Here is a 22,934-nt window from a genome sequence, read left to right on the forward strand (position 1 = left end):
GGCCCCGTTGCGAACTGGTAGTAAAGGTAAGTAGAACCCACCCCTGGGTGGAAGGATCAATGTCCCTGGAGCAGATTTCCAGAGGAGAGGTCCCAAGAAGAGCCAATTAGAAGATCAACATTGTGCTAGCCACAAGAGTTTGCCAGTTAAGTTTTGTTCACAACACTTAAACTAAGAAGGGGAATGCATTTAATTGAAGATAAATCTTGAGTTTAAGATAAATACACTGATCTCTGAAGAAAACCACAAGTTTGCAGGCAACTGCTAAATAGCAGAGCAATTAGAATTATAACTGACTTGTTTCCTTTACTACATTTCAAACTTTTAATGGTAAACATGCAGGGCAGAGTAATGCAGGACAGTGTTAAGGCAGGGCAGAATAACTGTTAAATATATGCAGTTTATAGAGCTACCAAGGTATAAAGACCAGGTTCAGAAGCATTTATCTTTCAATGTTACAAATACAAAGGAGAAAAGTGGACTGATTTAGAAAAAGAATCTTGTGTGCTATGATTTCACTCTTTAGAATACCTACATTCTCCCCTGACAATGTAAATAAAAAGTATTATAATGGAAAGCCCAATCTATTTTAAAATTTAATGTTAGGGCTAACTTCCATGAAATAATTTATATATATAAAGCAGTCCTTGGGTAATGATGGTAATTGGGAATGGAAATTCCATTGCTAAGCAATACAGTTATAAAGCAGACTATCACATGATCATACTGCTTGGCAATGGCAATTCCAGCAGTCCCCATTGCTGTCATTAAGCAAGAACCTCATTGCAACCACTTCATCATTTGCCACCCTTCCTGCTGGTTTTCAATATCCAGAGTAGCAAAGCTAGCAAGAAGCTGCAAGTCCCAGCCAGCTCACAAATAGGCTGGTGAATAGGCAAGTGGCTGCTGCCAGGAAGGGGGAGGGTATGCAGTGGCCAGCATGGTGCTTTAACCAAGGGTGTCTGTAACCAAGTGGGAGACAAGGGTGTGTTTGTGTGGCCAGCATGATGGGGCTGGGGGGGCTGCTTTCAAGGTGCCGGAAACTTGCCAGACTAAATTGTTGTCTTTCCTGCTGGTTTCCCTATTGACTTTGCTTTTGGGAATCCAGTAGGAAGGATCACAAATGGTGAACACATGACTGTGGGACATTGCAAAGTGCAAACTAATTGCCAAGCACCCAAATCACTATAGCAAGGAAGAGTTATTCCCTCTGGACCTGTTGCTTTTCCAGTCTTTTGTCTGTGAAATAGACCTCACATCTCTTTTTCTAGGATAACCAGAGATGGGGGGCCCAAAGTGATGGCGTCACACATTTGCTGGTTCACTTGCTGAGAGCTGATTCCTCAGTTTTTCAGAGTACCTTTTCTTTGCTGCCCTGATCTCCCCTGTTAATATATTCCTGGCCTAATTGTACAGCATTGTATCTCCTTTCCTGTAGGCTTCCTCTTTGGTACAATGTCGCTGTGAATCAAGATTTATTGTTACTATCTATGCATACATTTTGGTCTGCACATATAACTCTTCATAAAAACTAATGTATGATGTCAAAGTATCAGTGATTTCATCCAGGTCTGCTGAGACAGCTTCGAAAAACAGTCTGTGCAGTCAAGGCAAGCCTGTAGCTTTAACTTTGCCTCATTGGTCAATGACTTCACTGTTTTAACTATCAATTTTATGGTTTTAAGTCTTTGTCTATAAACATGTATACAAGGTGAATCCTACAATGATCAGAGTGTTCCCAACTGCTCTTGATAGAGAGTAATAAGCATCTTTTAATGTTAGGTAGCAGTGGTATAAAATATTCTTGCCTCTAGTGAGACAGCTGACATGCTGAGTGTATCTTGATAGCTCCTGGCTTAGGTTAGCACTGTTAAAATCTCCTAAAATGATGAGTAGGGAGTCTGGATATCTCTGTTCAGCCCAAAGGATTTGGTCAGTTAAGGTTTGCAATGCATTGTTTATGCAAGCTATACCCCAGCCAATATAAATGAGGAGAACTCTCATGGGGCATAAAAGAGTTTGCAGTTAATGAATAGTATCTCTAGGTCCATATCACAAACTTTGTTGGTGTAATGACATTTTTACACCATCGGTTGTTAATATAAAACATATACCCTTTCCCTTTTTCCAGATGTTTCTGCAATTCTGTCAGCTCATAATCGTGAAATCTAATAGAAACTAAACTTAAAGAAAAGATAGGGTAAAAGTGCAAGAAAGAAAAAAAACAAGTATGAATACAATAAGGAGAAAAGAAATATGTAAAAAAGTGACTCAACCTTCATCACAACAAATATAAACAAATTAATGACTCTTCGCCTCCTATAAGTTTACAAACAGCTATATCTTCATCCCATATCCTATCTCTTATCTATAGCAAATCTATAAAACATCATGCTTTCAGTCCAGGTGTCAGCAGAAAGTCCACAAAGAATTGTCAGAAATAACAACTTCATTCTGTTGTTATTCTGATGTTCTCTACTAGCTGAAAAGTAAGTAATAACAATTTCCAAAAGTGATTAGAAAGTGAAGTTAGCAAACTTAATATCCTTTAAAAGGCTGCAATTGTGAACATGATGGCTGTTCCCTTCATCTCCAAGAAGTCAGACTTGCGTGAGACTATTGTGTTGCAGTCTTCTCACAAGGAGCAACGTTCTAGGGCACATGTAGGCAACCTTTAATCCTCTCCTTATTGAAAGAGCTTCCAAGGGGCCAGTCTACATACCAGTTCTTTTTTCCTCATAGTCGGCAGCTCCACTTTCATAGACACATCTTCAGTCCACCATTCATCCCCTGAAAGCCTTCTTTCTTTGGTATTGTTATTTGGACTGATTTCTTGCAAATCTGTTGACCACTATGTCATTATCCAGGCTTCCAGTTTGGTTAGACTCTTTACTGATGGTTCCATGGTTGCTTACCATATTTTGATAGATCAGATCTATCAGATCAAAGAACTTTCCATCAGTTCTTATCATCTCCTAATTTAGAAGCAGGCAAATGCTGATCTAGCAAAATTGTTATTTTATTTTTTTTAAATGCAGTTGATTGCACAAAACTGCTTAGCAGGCACCATGTTATATAGACTTGACTTAAAAAGTGTTATTCTTGAAAGAGTATCATAGAAATAATGAACAGTTGTTATCTTATTCACAAAACAATAAAGTCCTTCATAAATAGAAAATCAATAGCAATTGGATTTGAGCAAAGTTAGGCCACTATAAGCAGCAAATCTCTTTCTAGCCTCCAATTTACAAAAAGGCAATATAAAACTATTTCATTTTCTGCATAAAAACCTCCACTGCAATCATTTAATTTGCCAACCACCATGGAAATTAACGTTCCCATTAACAATCGTTCTTTTTGCAGCAAAGTGCTGAGTCTCATACTTTATCATATACATATGTGTAATTGTAAAGATGAAAAAAAAATGAGGGCAATCCAAGCCAATCTCTTAAGACCAATGCTTCACATGCATGCTTGACACTGGAATGTGATTATGCATTAGAGACTCAAAAATGAATTATCAGATGCTCAGAGATCTAGAAAGATGGAAAAATCTCCAGCTATCAATTTTGGGAAGGGTGGCAACTATTAAGATGTGCTGGTTCCCCAAATGGTTATTTCTATTCCAAACAGCCCCGGTAAGGTTGAATAAAGAGTTTTTTACAAATTTGGATAGGAGTATATCTAAATTTATCTGGCAGGGAAAGAGGCCGCGGATTAGACTTAAAATGTTACAAGAACCCAAAAATAGAGGAGGATTTGGACTCCCAAATTGGGAGCTCTATCACCAAGCAGTGAACTTGATTTGGGTGAAAGAATGGATGATCCTACAAAAGAGATGACTTGACATTTGAAGGAGCCGGTCTTCAACATGGCTGGCACTATTTTCTATGGCCGGGAGCATCCAGCCGCCCTAGACATTTTGATGATCACTATTTACGTAGGACGCTTGGGTACACTTGGGAAAAGGTTAGAAGAAGAGTATATTCAAAAGTTCCATGTTGGATTTCAGCGCAGGAAGCTCAGATCTACCCGACATTGTATAAAGGGGAGAAAACCTTGATGTATGAAGTTTTTTTGGATGTTCAGGGTAATTCAAAGTCACGTGAATTATTAACTCTTCAAGGATATAAGATAGACTGGTGGTCTTATTCTCAAGTGCGCTCCAGGTATAAAAAAGATTTATATAGTGAAGGAATCTACCGTAAAAGACAAGAATTGGATAAGATCTTATTAGAAGGAGGGAAAGGGATACTATCTAAATGTTACGCATATTTATTGTCTCTGCAGATAGGACAGGATGTAGTGAAGGATTGTTTGATAGCGTGGGGGCTTCCAGCAATGGGAACAGATTTGGTTGAAAAATATGAAATTAACCATGGCTTCTTCATACAAAGAAAACATATATAAAATGGTCTACCAGTGGCATCTCCCCCCTGCGAGACTAGCTAAAATGTTTCCTGGGACATCTGCCTGCTGTTGGAAGTGCGGTTATAGTAATGGAACTTATTTTCACCAATGGTGGACCTGCCCGCAGGCGGTTAAATATTGGAAAAAAATATGGCAATGGATTTTGGAAATTACACAGATTAATTTGGAATTAAGGCCCGAGGTTTTCCTATTGGGGGCAAAACCTTTGAATGTTAAATCAGATAGATGGTTCTTGTTGATTCACATTATTACTGCAGCAAGATTAGCGTATGCGCAGGAGTGGAAAAATCAATATTTACCAATGGATTTGAAAATAATATATAAAATTAATTAGTGTGCGGAATCAGATAGATTAACTAGATTGATCAATGGTAAAAAAGATTCAGAATTTTATAACAGTTGGAAACTATGGCACGATTGGGTCCAGAAAAGGTGGGATAGAATAGATATATGATGATGTATATATATGATGGCAAATATATATGTATAAAGGAATGACTTTATATTTATGGACAATGTAATCACATTATACCATGGTGGCAGGATTGTATATTTTATTGGTGTATTGGTGTATAGAATATATTAATAAAAAATATTTTAAAAAATGAATTACTGATTGAAATACAGGCAAAATTCTATCTCTAGCTCAGTTAATTCTTGTCAACAAGTTTGACTCATTGTGTGTGGGAAGGGGAAATATAGGCTCACACTTGACCTATTATGGATTCTCAGTGTTTTTTCCCCATTGATAATACTAGGGTCTCAGGACCTTATAAAATTTCAAGAAATATATCCTGGATTGAGACGAACAAAGATGTACAGGAGTAGAGAAGAATTTCTTACCTATATAACAGCCTGTGGAATAGGCCTTTTTAATGTACATTTATACAGAATTCTCTCTATCCCTCACAAAAGAGGTTGTTTTCCTAGGATTAATGCTTTGGGATCTGGAAGAGAGGTATAGCAACCTTCACTTCCAGAACCAAATCTGGTTCTGCAGGGAGGGCATCACTGAATCATCATCATATGTACTGTACTGCTGAGTTATCTACTGTATCATGTATGGCATTCTGAATTAATATTATCATTTTTTTAAACCACTTCAACCATCAAACTAAATTACCATAGAAGAGAATACATTTTTCCTATTAGTTATAATTCCTTAGAAATGTAGAAGAATACAACAAAATACTGCTTTGTCATGACCACTATAAGAACAATCCAAAGCAGAAACTAGTTTATATCAGAATGTGTCATGTCAGAAAGCATCTAGCTATGATTTTCTCTTTTACTATTTTAGTTTGATATCTCTTTGCTTAATGTTTTATAAACAATGTTGATCTGTGAGGTTTAATAAATTTTGAAACAATGTAACTACTTTTATCATCCTAGGGAAAGGAAAACAATTTCAGCGAAAATCTAAGCCCCCAAAGAAGCGTGAAGAAAAGGAACACAGGGGAAAGGGTAGGCAACAAGAGGATGAATTAAGAGATGCTCTAGCAGATGATGACAGTTCTTCAACCACAACAGAAACTTCAAATCCAGATACAGAAGCTGTTCTGAAAGAGGTACAGAATTTTAATAGGAATAGCTTGGATAGCATTTTAAAAACTGGAATCTTGTCTATTCAATGCCTTCAGTAGATTTTTTTTAATTATCAACATCGCTGCAGTTTTTAAGTTTTATAAGCAGATATATTATTTGATATGGCGGTCCTCTTCCATCTGTTGTTGCTGTATTTTATAGTGTTAAAATATGAGGCAATCTTGTGCTGAACCTTTAGCAAAGTTCCTTCCTGTGCCCTAATTCACAATTAATTCACAAAACTATCAATTTGGAAGGAAAAATAGACTTACCACTGCTAAGGAGTGGCATTAGGGCCAATTGACAATGCAGGCAACATCCAGAGTTTTAGAGAAATACAAAATGTTCTTTGGACAAACCATCCATAGCTATAAGGCATAGCATTATGGAAAAGTGATTATTTAGTTAAAGATTTGTCCAAGTGCTCTTTAAAGTTTGATATAGCTTTTAGGAAGAATACTCAGAAAACAGATATAAGCAGGTTTCAAATTTCTAAATGCTAATTTTAGAATGAAAAACTAGATTTTATTTATTTATTTATTTATTTATTTATTTATTTATTTATTTATTTATTTATTTATTTATTTATTTATTATTCAAACTTCTATACCGCCCTTCTCCTTTCGGATTCAGGGCAGTGAACAGCCAAAATAAAAACATTTATACATAACATTACAATTAAAAACAGATTTAAAATAATAAATTTGGCCCATAATTTAAAATTTGTCAATTTAAAATCAGTATCAAAATTTTAAAAACCAACCCTAAAATCAAGACAGACCGGCTAACTGGAAAAAGTAAGTTTTTAGGGCCCGACGAAAAGTCCTGAGGTCAGAGATCACTCGTATCTCTGGGGGTAGATTGTTCCAAAGGGTAGGTGCCACCACAGAGAAGGCTCTCCTCCTGGGGGTCGCCAGCCGGCATTGTCTGGCCGACGGCACCCTGAGGAGACCCTCTCTGTGGGAGCGAACCGGCCGGTGGGAGGCTATTGGTGGCAGAAGGCAGTCCCGTAAGTACCCCGGCCCCAAGCCATGGAGCGCTTTAAAGGTGATCACCAACACCTTGAAGCGCACCCGGAAGTCCACTGGAAGCCAATGCAGCTCGCGCAGGAGAGGAGTCACATGGGAGCGCTCCGTCGCTCCCATAATCCCCCGCGCGGCTCCATTCTGCACCAGTTGGAGCCTCCGGGTGTACCCCAAGGGGAGCCCCATGTAGAGAGCATTACAGTAGTCCAGACGAGAGGTGACGAGTGCTTGAGTGACCGTGCGTAGGGTGTCCCGGTCCAGAAAGGGGTGCAACTGGCGTATCAGGCGTACCTGATAAAAAGCCCCCCTGGCCACGGCCGTCATGTGCCCTTCTAAAGACAGCCATGCGTCCAGGAGGACACCCAAGTTGCGGGCTCTCTCCGTGGGGGCCAATGATTCGCCCCCAATAACCAGCGATGGCGTCAGCTGGCTATACCGGGACGCCAGCAGCCACAGCCACTCGGTCTTGGAAGGGTTGAGTCAAAGCCTGTTTCTCCCCATCCAGACCTGCATGGCCTCCAGGCACTGGGACATCACTTCCAAGGCATCGTTGGGATGGTCTGGGGTGGAAATGTACAGCTGAGTATCATCAGCATACTGATGGAACTCCACCCCAAAACCACAGATGATCTCACCCAGCAGCTTCACATAAATGTTGAACAGGAGGGGCGAGAGGATCGACCCTTGTGGCACCCCACAAACAAGGCGCCTTGGGGTCGACCGCTGCCCCCCTGTCAACACGGATTGTGACCGGTTGGAAAGTTAGGAGGAGAACCACTGCAAAACGGTGCCCCCCACTCCCAGTCCCTCCAGCCAGCGCAACATGATACCATGGTCGATGGTATCAAAAGCCGCTGAGAGGTCTAATAGGACCAGGATAGAGGAATAACCCCTATCCCGGGCCCTCCAGAGATCATCCAGTAATGTGACCAATGACGTTTCCGTGCTGTACCCAGGTCTGAAGTCGGACTGGAGCGGATCCAAATAGACAGCTTCATCCAGGTACTGGGGAAGCTGTCGCGCCACCACACTCTCAACAACCTTCGCAATAAAACGAAGGTTGGAGACTGGACGATAGTTAGCCAAAACAGCCGGATCCAGGGATGGCTTCCCTGATGAAAGGGCTATTTCTGGAGGGTAGAATTATATTAATCCAACTTCTTAGATAAGAAGAGAATGAAGTCATGTAAGATTAATGCATAATGTTTAATAAGTATATAGTCATTTTTGTGAGACTGCTTGGAGAAAAAAAATGATGTATAATAAAATTATTATTTCCTTTAAAAAATATGAAATCCAATTAAAATTTGATTTTGTTTTTGATTTAGAAACATAACCATAGAAAACTGATGGCAGAAAAAGAGCTATTTTCCCCAAAAATAAGCCCTAGCCTGGTTTTTAAAAGCATTGCCTAATGTTAGCCCTACCCCAAAAATAAGCCCCAGTGAAGGGGGGTGGGCATGGCCAGACAGGAGGTGGCAAGTGCACAGGCCGACAGTGTCCAACAGCAGCCACAGCCCGCACAGCACAGGTGAGTTGATTCCCTGGCCAAGCAGCAGGCAGGGGGAAGCATGTGATCTGGACACGCCATGGAAAAGCCAAGAGTCGGTGGGCCGGAGCTGGCGGCTGGCTGTGGGAGGCTTGTCTTTGCGTCTCTCAGTGTGCCTACAGCCTGTGCAACGCATTGAGATCGCCTGGCTTCTGTCCTGCACTTCTGCCTCCCTCCGCTACCAGTGCCACTGCATGAAGACAAGCCCCCGCAACTGCTCCGGCCCACCGACTCTTGGCTTACCTGCAGCCCATACGGTGTGTCCAGATCACTTGCCTTCTCCAGTGCCTCTGCCTCCCGTCTGCTGCTTGGACAGGGAATAAACTCACCTGTGGGCTGCAGAGTCCCAGAGTGTACCGACCAAGGGACTGGCTGTCTGCAGCTGCTGCTGGATACCATCAATCCCTGCACGCTTGCCGTCTCTTATGCGCATGCCAGGGCATGGGGCTCCCAGTCAGGCTTATCACCCTGAAATTGTGTTTCCCTGAAAACTTAGTGCTTATTTTGGAGCCCCCCCAAAATATAAGACCAGGTCTTATTTTCAGGGAAACGTGGTAGTAGTCCATCAAGTCTGCCCTTTGAGATTGTTTTTTGTTTCCTTTTTAATTAATTTATTGTTTTTAAATATTTTTATATTTATATTTATATTTTTATATAAATTTTTATATTTATATTTTTCTTTTATTTTTCATTTTTGTCAGATGATAGACATGTTTATCCCAAGCATGTTTAAACTCAGTTACTAATGATTGACTCACTACTTCCATTGGAAATTGGTTCCAATCTTCCAGTACTCTTTTTTGTGAAATACTTTCTAAGTATTATTTTTAAACTTTCCTTCTGTCAGTCTGAGGTTATGCCCACATACCTCCCGGGTTCTTGATTTTTGCTCAGTATTGAAAATACTGCTTTCTAGAACCTTATTCACAACTTGAATATATTTAAAGATTTCAGTCATGCCATTTCTACTTTCAGGAGCCAGAAAAACAAAAGGGAAAACAGTTAATACCAGAGAAACAGGAAAATGAAATACATGTAAAGCAGAAAAGCAAAAAATTATCAATGAGCAAGAAAGATGCTCCAACAGATTTAAAGCCAAGGTAACTACATACAATCATAATATAATCCAAATAGTTTTACATTCTTAACATATGGAAAATGATGTGGTCTTTGGTCTCAGTTGTTATATGATTTATAGAAATAAATCAGTGATTGTTGATGTGATGTCTTCTATGCTATCGAGGCTCTGGAAAATGTGAAACATGGTTCTAATATAAACTGAGAAAAGGGGAATTATAATTAATGGAGTATTTTGCCCAACAGAAGTCTTTCTGCAAATAGAATGTAATCAGACATTTTTCTGCTGTTACAACAATTAAATCTAAGAATATCATATTGATGAAGATCAGAGAAATTGATAATCTGTTCTGCATTTTAGGAATGTAAGATTTTTTTCACCAGTCTACTACAAAGACTTTTTTTTGTGTACTTTTGCTTTAGTTCCTTCGAGGCATCTTGTTCATCACTTGAAAGTAAACAGCACAAAAACTTTTCATCAAAGCTATCTGCTCCGCATACATGCACGAATGGACTCAAATCAAGAAACTTCCAGAAAATGAAAGGTATGGTTTAACACTGCCAAAATAAGGATTTTTTGAAATAATTTGAAATGGACTTCAGTTCTCTTTTACTCTTTATTGATCTTACATGTGAGGCTAAAGAAGTTTCTATCTTAGCTTATAGCTTTTTTATTATTATTTCGCTGTAGGTACAAGCATGAAAATGATGGATAGCAGGCCATCATCATTAGCAAAGTTTTTCTCTAGTGGCTCTGGTCAAGAATTAGGCAATACCAGCAGTTCAGAAGGAGAAAAAGATTCACCACCACCAGAGTGGGATTCAGTACCAATTCACAAAGACGGCAGCTGTAAGTATCCGCCAAGTCATGGATATGCAAACATTTTGTACCCAGAACAGCTTGTTTTAACAGCCCTATGTGCAAATTGAAACGTATGTGCTATATTTTAGATTTGACCTGCATAAAAAAGGGCTGGTTTGTTTCTGGTATAAATGAAAATAGGATTCTTCTCAATGGGTTGGATGGATTAAAAATTAGACCAAAAAGAATCCTGACGGTTTCTTTTAATATCCTGCAGGGGGGCCATCTGTGATGATAGTTGAGGAGAGAGGGGAGGTGCTGGGAAGTCCGGAGGCTGTCTGGGTCAGCACATAGCCCATGTGTAAGAGGAGGAGGTATCTCCCCAGCCTTAACCTCCTCCTCTTGTAAAATCACTATAGAATCCCTCTGGATTTTGTTTCATTCAAAGCAGAGAACAACCAAATGTTTCAAGTTTCATTTCTGCGAGACTGTAACCAATCTATAAAAATTCAGCAAAACTTTCCAAAACACTACATTTTGTTTCAGGTTTGAGAAAAAAAGGATATTTTCCATTTCACACATCTCTACCATGTGTCAGTTCAACTTTATGATGACACAGCCTAATTTTTTTTTTCAAATAATTTTTTTTCAACAAAACGATAAAGGGAAAGTGAAGTAAAACCTATCTATTCTGAAGGTTATCTACATACTGCTAAAATTCTCATTGTGCTTATCTGTTTGTACCCTCAAGTTAACCTGTGCATTATACTGCTACAGTTTTTTGAATCAAGGTGCCTAAAATCCACTAACTTAAAGAATGTATAAAAAACTGGAATTCATTACCTCAGCGGAATTTGAATTTCCACAATACTTAGTCTAATTTTATTTGCAAGGTTGTGACCATTGCAGTATCTCCATGGTCACATGATTGTGATTTCCAATGCTTCCTGACAGCTTCCTGCAAGGAAAGACAACGGAGAAGCCAGCAGGAAGTTGGAAGTTGTTCCCACACGCACTGCTTTTCTCTGAAACCATCATCCAAGGAGTCACAGGGTTCTCTAATTTAACACAAAAGGTTACTTACACGAGAAATACTATTTTTCAAACCTTGCCACGTCTCTTTAGTAAATTCTTCTGCAGTGAGAGCTTGACAGAATTTCTGAAGCTCATATATATCAGACTTTCATTCTTTTGTTAGTGGAAGAAATAATTGGAATTTCTTTTGTACAGTTCAAGACCAAAAATAGTATTTTTCACTGAATAGGGAAAATGTCCAAACTTTTAAAATACCACAACACAATAACTTAGCATTTGATATCTCAATATTCAGAGATTTTTCTTTAAAATGAATGTAAAAGGGTGTTCACACAGTCCTTTAAGATACATTGAAACTAAGTTACATTGAAAGAATTGTTTTTAACCATCACTACCCTGAACTATCCTAGGAAAAACTGTTATAAAAATAGAGGGGAGGTGGGTGAGATTTTGAAACTATTTTTGCAAATTAGAAGTCCTGGGTTTCACCACCCTCCCTAGTTTGTCTTGAATAGCATGCAGCTTTAAGTAGCATATAGTATCTGGCTTAAAGGACATTCAGTTTGGTGCTCTACTAAATGTTTTTTAGGAAAATGAATATGAGGGACTTTAACAATTGTGTTCTTGTTCCAGCTTCTGACAACCTTTATAAGTTGTCTTTGCAAACAATTAGTGCAGATGCTTTTCTGAAGCAAAGACAGACCTCACCAACATCTGCCTCTCCATCTCCACCACCTGCGTCATTGACCTATGCCACACGGAATAGTTATAGCAGCATTGTGAACAACTGCAAGTATGTTCAGATAAAAACTAAACACAAGAGTTTTGTACCCTTACTGTATCAAATGCATTTTAGTGTATGCCTTTTCTTTGTGGCTGAAAGTTCTGAAAACGTGTCTTCTCTTCCAAATGTACAAAGCAATTTATTCAGATATTTCCTTAAGATAAATGTTTCTATAGAAGATTGTGATATATTTACATTCTTAGCAATCAAGTCAGATTTCTAAATTTGACAAGTGTTAATTAAACAGTTAATTAAAAACAAATATGAAAGGAGTGGATTTGAACGAGAATACCATATACTAGGAGTGTCAAAACTGCTTTTGTATATGATACTGCACCTTAACACCCATGTCACTTAGCAACAGAGTTCCCAATTCCTGTCAATAAACAAGGACTGCCTATACTTGTAATAGTTAGCTTTTATAATCATACTAACAGTTCACATTGTTTTGCTCTCTGCTCAGGATATAAATTGTCACCACAAATTCCAATATTAGTACATTGTAAAGAATAATATATGTCTTTCCACCTTTTGTAGAGACTCGAAAAGCAAACTACTTAGTGGTGCCAAGCATAAGGTGACAAAGGCAGCTTCTCTTCCCGGGAGGAATGGAAATCCTACTTTTGCTGCTGTAGCTGCTGGTTATGATAAAAGCCCAGGTAACACAGAAACTTGGAAAAGCAATTTTTGTGCTAGCCTGCAATTCCAATATCATCTTATTTGCTAATTAAAACTTCCAGGTGGCAGTGGCCTAGCAAAGTCTTCACCAGTTAAAGCTGAGCCTTCTGGCTGTATGAGCATTTCACACACAGCTGTGGACAGCGATGGCTCTGACAGGTAATCTTTTTGAAACAGAAAAAATTCTAAACCTATTAGGATATGTTTCAGAAGTTTACATCTCTGTTTTTCTATGTTTAAAAACTTGCCTTGTTTAAATTTTCTGAATCTGAAGGGCAAGCAAATATCATAGCAATGCATGTCTACAGGTTTTTATTAGAACACAGTGGTTCAAAAATCCAACATGGTATTGAATGTTAATGCCTTTCTGACTTTTATGGGTAAACCAAAAGTGACTTAATTCAGTTATATAATGATTTTGTAAATTATCTATTTTTTTTTAAGTGCAGTTCTCATGGCATATACATATCAATAACTCAGAGCAAGAATAAAAAATAGTATTTTCACTAAATATGATTTTGAGTTGCTGAAACTGATAGTCCATATAATGTTTAATTGTATTTTGGGGGTTATCTTATAGAAATGATTTTTCCTAACAGAAATGCCCCTCTTTTCTCTTAGTTCTGGTTTGTGGAGTCCTCTTAGCAATCCTAGCAGCCCAGATTTTACACCTTTGAACTCTTTCTCAGCATTTGGAAATTCTTTTAATTTAACTGGAGGTAAGTGATATGAGTTGAACATATCTCAGAAAATACATCAGTAAGCTAGAAACCAGGAGACAGTGAGTTCTAGTCCTGCATGAAAACCAGCTGAGTCACTCTCTCAGCCCAACTCACCTAACAGAGGAGTTGTTGTGAGAAAAATAGGAGCAGGAAGGTGTATTAGGTATGTTTTCTGCCTTGAATTATTTGTAAAAATAATAAAGGTAGAATTAAAAATCCAAAAATCAACTAATATACCTATGCACTGACTAATATTACAAATATTAAATACTGATGTTTTCAAGTTTTGCATTTATATTCTAATGGAAGTATTAAGATTTTTCACTTATATTCCATGCGGGATGGCTATTTTTGCTGGGAGGAGAGAACAGAATATGCAGGTGCTTGCCTTTGTGTGTTCCTTTGTATGAGACAAATGTTAGTTAGGAAATAAGTTTATTTAATAATGATACACAGATAGTCCTTTAACGACCAAAATTAGGAGTGGCAACTCAATTGTTTAAAAAACAGATGGTAAGTGAAGCCAGGACTGTCTCACTTCAGCTTTCCTTTGCTTTACGGACCTGTGAAGGTCATAATGCAAGTATTGATCACAAAGTTACTTTTTCATCCCTTTCATAACTGAATAATCGCTAAATGAGGCAGTCACTAAACAATGAATACCGTATACATTTTATAACCAGTCTATCTCTTTTATAATCAATCTATCTACCTTTTATTAGCCTGGCCCTTCCCTTTATTGCAGCATGACTTCAGAGGTGTATGCATACACAAATGTGAGACATGTACACATTTTATAGAGAAATTCCAGGATTATCTTTATTTAGACTTGGCATAGATTGGTAGGGTGAGAAGATAAGCATTCATAGTTTTTTTGTCTTAGGTTTATAAATAGTTTCTCATTTATTTTTTGGTTTGGGGGGAATCATTTTAAATCCAGGATAATCTTCCTCTCTACTAAGGTACTTAGCAAAATTGAAGTAATTAGGACAAATTTTTTAAAACAATAATTTAATAAGTAAAGTATATTCCCCCCCAAAAAGCCAAAAAACAAATGAGAAACTATAAACTTAAGACAAAAATCAGCAAAAGACTGATTTATAAAACAATCATAAAAAAACAAAATTCTGAATGTTTATATTGAATTGCTCTATGGCAGCGTATATGTACTGCAGATACTGTTTGAGAAGACCAAAATGTCTTTGCTATAAATTATAGCAAAGACATTTTGGTCTTCTCAAACAGTATCTGCAGTACACTTATATAGCTAATATCTGATTAGATTTAGCCTTGATGTGAAGGCTTCTGTTTCAGGATGCCAATGTTTTGTTAATTTATTCAAAATCAAGGCCTTTTATTTAAAATAGAAGTTACATCTGCCTTACTTTTCTTGCCTTCTCTTAGAAGTTTTCAGCAAGCTTGGGGTGTCACAGTCTGTTTATGGTCAGGATGCTCAGCGAAACTGGAATGAGTTTAGCAATGTTCCCTCATCCATCTGGGATTCTTCAGCTACAGATTTTGTACCTTCCTGGCCCACAAGTTCAGGATCCCCAACTCACACAACTTCAGTAAGTATATGTTTCTCACAGCACTGTCTTTAAGTGTTTTAAGATGATTTCTTCAATAATATGGGCTGTTGGGGACATATTTATTTGACAATTCTAGGACATGGACTTAATTGTTCTATTTTCAATAATACTAAATTTTGACTGTACAGTAATACACAATAAGTTCTTAGATAATAAAGGAATAACGTACATGGACACTGGAAATCTGGGTCTAAGGTTAATGCACCTAGATGGGTGCAATATGCACACAGCTCCTGTTTATATTTCAATTACAAGCCATGCCATTCATGTCTGATAAAGTGCAAATTGAATGTTCAAAATTAGATTCTTCGAAACTTCATTCTGAATATTAGCAAGTAAGACCTAGTTATAATACTATGCATCCATATAGACTATCTTTCTTACCTTGCAACTCTGCTTCACAACACTTGGATAGTGGAACTGTTTTTCAAGAGAAACCTCAGGTTTTGCTGTTCTTTACATACAGTACTGGGCAAAGTAAATTTGAATTATTTCATTTATGTATGCATTTATCTTACAGTTTTTATACCCTGCCCAATTTGAAGACTTGGATGGGTTATATAACAGAGTAAAAAATGAAAAGACAATAATAAACCTTCACCATTGTTCCCCCAAGACAAACACTGCTTGTGATATTCATGTTTGATTTTAGTAAAAAGAGTAGTCTAGGTTTTCTCAGGTTACAGAGATTTTATTTTCCACTCCACTGAAAAAGAGAAAAACTGGATAAAATACAGATTCAGTGGAGTCTGCTCAAGAATTCACCTAAATATTTGAGAGCTTGAATCTGCTTGTATGTAGATTATTGAATATAGCTGTAGATATAAGTAATTCTAGTGGGCTTTACACATCATATTTATTCAGAGTCAGATGATAGTTTGGAAATTAAATAGCATGGGAAGTTCTTGATTCACTTCCAGAGGGGCAAGGGTCATTATGAGCAACGGGGAATTGATGTGAAACCTGACCTATTTTGAAGTGCTATGTAATAAAGTTTATTGAGCAGGATTAATGATTGTTGGCTACTGCCAACCCACATTGACCTCTATCAGTGGGCAATATCTTGATTATCAGTCTAGTGATACAGAAGTACTCCAGGGTATGAATCTGATCTTTGATGTCAGTTCTATGTCCTCTATGGACAGTTGCATTAACCAGTAGCATATTTGAACTAAAAAGTATCTAGGTATACAAGGGTTGGATAGCAGGGTTTTTTTTTTTAAAAAAAAAAGCCTTCATTTCTATTGTATGTTATAATATTTCTTATGGTAACTAGAGAAGAAATGCAAAAGCTATTAGCAAAAGATGAATTAATCTGTCAGGCACTCAGTAACAATGTCAGTCCTTTGAGACAGGCCAGGTCAGGAAATAGACTCCATAAGAAATGCTGGAACTCCACTTTACTGATAGACTATAATAACTGGATTTTGAATGCCTGGCACCATTTTCCTTTCCAATTTCTTATAGCAAAGATAGCCAAGGCAAGCTTATTTCTTACACTCAGACTTAATTTGTGTTTTTCTAATAGCCTTTACATTTCTTCTCCAAGTCAATTCTGTGGTTCAAACTGTTGAGTAAGCAAATGAGTCCTGTATCTTAACATTCAATATATTGACATCTTTAAATCAAAATCCAAAAAAATAACATGTTTTAACCTGGTAGTTATGATGGTATGTATGATAAATATATTGTGTGTTGTTGTTTTTTTTAAATAATGCAGTCTATCCTTGGCAACCCAAGTGGCCTGTGGTCTACAACTACCACTCCATTCAGCAGTTCCATTTGGTCAAGCAATTTGAACAATTCCCTTCCTTTCAACACTCCAGCTCACCATTTGCCAGGGATCGACCTTGGGAGTGAAAACACCCCACCCTCCCCTGTTACTGCACCCACAGTAAACAATTCGGAAGAGTTGGGACAACCGTATAATCCTTGGCTAATTTGGAGTCCTGCAATTGGGAGAAGAAGCTCGGATCCTTGGCCTAATGTGCATTACCCATCTGAAAATTGAAATTAAGCAAAATAAAGTGACTGTAATTATTCAGATGCGATCATGGTAAATTCTGTAACATGCCTGAAACATAATTCACAAGCCATTTGTTCCTATTCTTTCTCTTTGTTCCACCCAACAAAAACCATTAAAATCTAATCATACATTCATCACTTGCTCCTCTTAAAGTCTGTCTCGCAATTATGGTAGTGTGAAATTGCTGATCTGATTGGCAAATCTTTATGTGCGGTCATTACTGCACTAGGACTGTTGTTCTGGCTTTTTACCATCTACTGTTTAAATTTTTAAACACTTGCTAAGTTTTTTTAAAAAATACAGTGATTTTCATCTACCAAGCTAGATTTAATTTTTTCCAGTATTATGCCCCAAACCTAATTTTAAGGAGCATCTCGTGCTAAAAATGCAGAGTATTTTTTTTAAAAAAACAAAGCTTTGTTAAAAGACTCTATGAATGTAAAAACATTAGGAGCAAAAATGGCTGAATCTAAGAGCATTCTGTTCAAACTACATTTTATGTGTCTGTTTGTACATTTGTAAACCTGAATGCATTTTTAAGTTGAACTGAAATGTGCATAGCCAATACTTGTGGATAACACAAGATTCCTTGTGCTTTTTTACCAATACAACTTTGAGTTGTACTTGAAAAATAAATAATGCTTTTTTCATTTTTGTGTTATGTCTTCCTTATGTACCTTTTGAAGTATGTTTAAATTTCAAACATTTGGCACAGTTTTGGTTAAGATTTACATAATAAATCATATTTTAATCATAGAACAAGCTTTCCTTTAATTTAGAAGATTTTTTGTAGGCCATCTTAAATAGGTTTGCTGCCTGAGCAGTTGACCATAGTGAACTCTCATCATTCTAAAAGTTCACAGCGGAGGAAAACATTGTATAAAAATAACTGTGCCATGTAAACATTTTTCTAAATGGCAGCTACAAGTGAGCTGGCTGGCAATTTTGTGACAGCTCCTGTAGCTGAGTCACCAAAGAGCATATCATTTCTCATACAACCACCATGGAAGAAAGTCTATTTACCCTGGCTGTGAAACATTCTACATAGGATACTGATTACATACCAGGAGCAAAACGCTTGAACATATTTTCGGGGCTAGGAAAATAAGACTGATATGCTGAAAAAAAAAGATTAATAGGTTTGGAGGGGGTATGAATCTTGATTTGTGACAACTGTCTGGATAAGTAAGCAAAGTCCTACAGTTTTCTTGGCAAGGTTTTTCAGAAGTAGTTTGTCATTGCTTACTTCTTCCGGCTTAGAGACAGATACTCGCTCAAGGTCATCCAGCTGACTTTGTGTCTAAGGCAGGAGTAGAACTCGGAGTCTCCCAGTGTCTCGTCTGATGCCTTAATCCCTACACCAAACTGGCACTTATTTAGAAAGCTAGAATTTGTCTTTCAGAGTAATCTGTTATATCGGGGAGATGTTTTTAAACCAGTGTTAACACATATTGTACATTTCCAATAGTTACTCTAATTGCAAACTTTCTCCAACACAGCACAATAGCATTCACTTTAGAACAGGGAACTTTCAGCCAAGAATCCTAATTCACTCCTGGGACTTCATGGACTACAGTGATCAGCATTGATTTACAGTTGCTTCATTAGACAAAAGGGAATGAAAAGGCTTACGTAATCAGTTGTTTGAATGATGATGCTTGAAGATGCATTTTCAATGACTAATTGTTGTCAGTCAAAACTCTTTTAAACACCAGCTTCTGCTGAAGACTTGCTTCACAATGTTTCCATTGCCATGAATCAGCTCTTCTTCATGAGCTGGATAAGTGCTCCTGGAGAGGAGACTCTGGTCAATCCCATCCCAAAGGCATCATCTAACCTATGGAAGGAGGCCAATTATGAAATTCATATTATTTCTGAATACAAAATGACCAATTATAGGAAAAAAAATTCCTAATTTTTATTGGAATCTTTTCCCGTGGAATGGATGACGTGAAATGTGTTATGGCTGCATAGTTTGACTCCTCATGAAGATCTTTGAATCTTAGACTGGAAAAAGTGATCCACATAGATAATATGTTTTCAAGAATTTAAGCAAGGCTTCCACGAAGTACAATGAAAGTTGAAGTTTTTTGGGGGGGATAAAACATCTGGTGGTTGTTTCATGTCATCATGGTAATAAAAGCTTTCTTCTCATCTGCATCTTTTACCCATTGTATCAACTGCTGATGAACAAATCACATCATAAGGTCATATTGGCTATATGCAGGATAAAGAGTCTTCACACCAAAGAGATTTACCCTATCACCACCCAAAAATAATGCTTATGTGTCGTTATTCATTCAACCAATTTTGATCAAACTAGGAAGTCAAGCACCACTAACACTTGGAGTAGTTGCATGGGGGAGCCAGTTACCTAGTTTGATAGCCACTCGCTATCTTCGAGCGGTGGTGCGCCCCAGTCCCCATAGCCCTTCTCGCACCCCAGGCTGTTCAGACTCTCAGGGCCCGAGCCTTCGGCTGCTGTTGTGCAATGCCAGGTCCATGGTAAATAAAGCCCCCCTCATTTGCAATCTTATTCAGGAGGGGGGAGCGGACCTGGCAGGTATCACATAGACCTGGTTGGGCCATGAGGGGGGGGGTTCCCCTTGTGGATATGTGCCCACCAGGCTTCCGAGCATTCCATCAGCTGAGAGCTCAGGGCAGGGGCGGGGGAGTGGTGGTTATTATAAAGGAAAGTCTTGATCCGAGGGAGACCACTGTTCCACAGATAGCCGGATGTGAGTCCTTTTGTGAAGTGGGGTCGTGGAGTACAGATGGGCTTGTTGATCACGTACCTGGCTCCCTGCTGCGTGGCAATGGCCCTGCCCGAGCTGCTCAACGTCATAGCTGAGGTGGCGGTTGGTACCCCCAGACTTCTAGTCATGGGGGATTTCAACCTGCCATCTATCGGCGAAACGTCTGAGGTGGCTCGAGAGTTCATGGCTTCCATGACGGCCATGGACCTTACTCAGTTAATTCATGACCCTACTCACACAGGTGGACAAACTCTGGACTTAGTTTTTGTCTCTGGTCAGTGGTCGAGTGGCCTTGATACAAGGGATATAATCATTGAACCCTTGTCATGGTCGGACCACTCGCTCCTTCGACTGGACTTTCTAACCGCTAAACCCCGCTGCAGGGAGGCGGAGCCGACCAGGTGTTCCACCCCAGGTGCCTGATGGATCCTGATAGGTTCCAGATGGAGCTTGGGCCATTTCCTGAGACTCTGGCACATGCCTCGGCCGAAGACCTGATGGCCCCCTGGGATAGTGCGGCTGCCGGGGCTTTGGACCGTGTCGTGCCTTTGCGGCCTCTGACCCGGCACCGAACTCACCTAGCTCCTTGGTTCTCCAAGGAGCTGAGGGAGTTGAAGCGCCGGAAAAGACGCCTGGAGAGTAGTTGGAGGACCAGCCGCTCCGAATCCGACCGAACACTGGTGAGGTCTCATATTAAGACCTACCTAGTGGCGATAAAAGCGACGAAATCTAGCTATTTTGCCGCTCTTATTGCATCATCAGATAATCGCCCAGCCACCCTGTTTAGGGTGACCCGCTCCCTCCTCCATCTGGAAGCGCGGGATGATCCCTTGCAGGGTCAAGCTTTGTGCAGTATCTGTATGACAAGATCGCTCAGATTCGGGAAGGCCTGGCCTCTGACTGGGTAAGTCCGGACGGGATGACTAAGGCAGGCCTTGAGAGTGTTATCTGGGAGGAGTTCGATCCTGTGGCTCCCGAGGACGTCGACAGGATGCTGGGATGGCTGAACGCGACCACATGTTTATTGGACCTGTGTCCCTCCTGGTTGGTACTGGCTTCCCGGGAGGCTGGCTCCAGAGGATTGTTAATGCTTCTTTGAGTGAGGGGGTCCTGCCGGCCGCTTTGAAAGAAGCGCTGGTGAGGCGCCTCCTCAAGAAGCCCTCTCTGGATCCGGCTGTATTGGCTAACTATCGTCCAGTCTCCAACCTTCGCTTTGTTGCGAAGGTTGTTGAGAGTGTGGTGGTGCAGCAGCTTCCCCAGTACCTGGATGAAGCTGTCTATCTAGACCCGCTCCAGTACAGCTTCCGGCCTGGGCACAGCACGGAAACGGCATTGGTCGCGTTGGTGGATGATCTCTGGAGGGCTCGGGATAGGGGTTGTTCCTCTATCCTGGTCTTGTTAGATCTCTCAGCGGCTTTTGATACTATCAACCATGGTATCATTTTGCACTGGTTGAAGGGGCTTGGGGTGGGGGGCACCGTTCTGCGGTGGTTCTCCTCCTACCTCTCTGACTGGTTGCAATCTGTGTTGACAGGGGGGCAGCGGTCGACCCCGAGGCGCCTTGCATGTGGGGTGCCACAAGGGTCGGTCCTCTCGCCCCTTCTGTTCAACATTTATGTAAAGCCGCTGGGTGAGATCATCCGTGGCTTTTGGGTGGAGTTCCATCAGTACGCTGACGATACTCAGCTGTATATCTCCACCCCAGGCCACCCCAACGATGCCCTTGAAGTGATGTCCCAGTGCCTGGAAGCTGTGCGGGCCTGGATGGGGAGAAACAGGCTCCGACTCAACCCTTCCACGACTGAGTGGCTGTGGCTTCCGGCGTCCCGATATAGCCAGCTGGTGCCATCGCTGGCTATTGGGGGCGAATCACTGGCCCCCACGGAGAGGGCTCGCAACTTAGGCGTCCTCCTGGATGCAAGGCTGTCTTTAGAAGAGCACATGATGGCCGTGGCCAGGGGGGCTTTTTATCAGGTTCGCCTGATACGCAAGTTGCGCCCCTTTCTGGATCGGGACTCCCTACGCACGGTCACTCAAGCACTCTTCACTTCCCGCCTGGACTACTGCAATGCTCTCTACATGGGGCTCCCCTTGGGGTGTACCCGGAGGCTACAGTTAGTCCAGAATGTGGCCGCGCGGGGGATTATGGGAGCGACAGGGCGCTCACATATGACACCTCTCCTGCACGAGCTGCACTGGCTTCCTGTGGTCTTCCAGGTGCGCTTCAAGGTGTTGGTGATCACCTTTAAAGCGCTCCATGGCTTAGGGCCGGGGTATCTGTGAGACCACCTTCTGCTGCCAATAGCCTCCCACCGACCGGTTCGCTCGCACAGAGAGGGCTTCCTCAGGATGCCGTCGGCCAGACAGTGCCGGCTGGCGACCCCCAGGGGGAGAGCCTTCTCTGTGGCACACCTGCCCTCTGGAATGACCTACCCCCTGAGATACGCACAATATCAGACCTCCGGACTTTTCGTCGGGCCCTGAAAACACACCTATTCCATCTAGCCGGGCTGGCTTGATCCCATCCTCTCAGTTTTAATTGAATTCGGTTTTAATTGGATTGTTTTTAAATCTTGGGCTGAAATTATTTAATTGTTTTTTAAATTGTTTTTAAATTTTATGTGCAATGTTTTATCTTGGCTGTACACTGCCCTGAGTCCCGCAGAAGGGCGGTATAGAAATAAAATAAAATAAAATAAAATAAAAAAATAAAATAAAATAAAATAAAATAAAATAAAATAAAATAAAATAAAATAAAATAAAATAAAATAATAAAATAAAATAAAATAAAATAAAATAAAATAAAATAATGAAATGTTTGCAAGCAAACAACTAAGCTCAGCATCTGGACCAGGGATGGGTTCTAAAAATTTTTA

The 22,934-nt window shown here is 39.9% G+C and overlaps 1 protein-coding gene across 1 annotated transcript in view; it reads left to right on the top strand.

Annotated features, from left to right (window-relative positions):
• The window catches only part of TMEM131 (transmembrane protein 131), a 95,659-nt gene extending 77,707 nt beyond the window's left edge, over positions 1-17,952 (top strand). Inside the window, exons 32-41 of the mRNA XM_087871465.1 lie at positions 5,824-5,999; positions 9,565-9,689; positions 10,090-10,211; positions 10,358-10,516; positions 12,137-12,296; positions 12,825-12,946; positions 13,028-13,124; positions 13,587-13,684; positions 15,092-15,255; positions 16,997-17,952. Of these exons, the coding sequence (XP_087727591.1) occupies positions 5,824-5,999; positions 9,565-9,689; positions 10,090-10,211; positions 10,358-10,516; positions 12,137-12,296; positions 12,825-12,946; positions 13,028-13,124; positions 13,587-13,684; positions 15,092-15,255; positions 16,997-17,287 (1,514 nt within the window). The 3' untranslated portion in view covers positions 17,288-17,952. The remainder of the gene's footprint in view (positions 1-5,823; positions 6,000-9,564; positions 9,690-10,089; positions 10,212-10,357; positions 10,517-12,136; positions 12,297-12,824; positions 12,947-13,027; positions 13,125-13,586; positions 13,685-15,091; positions 15,256-16,996) is intronic.
• The last annotated feature ends 4,982 nt before the right edge of the window (positions 17,953-22,934 follow it).

The sequence above is a fragment of the Pantherophis guttatus genome, chromosome 5 (genome assembly GCF_059756535.1).
Source record: "Pantherophis guttatus breed Tessera chromosome 5, ASM5975653v1, whole genome shotgun sequence".
Taxonomy (NCBI): domain Eukaryota; kingdom Metazoa; phylum Chordata; class Lepidosauria; order Squamata; family Colubridae; genus Pantherophis; species Pantherophis guttatus.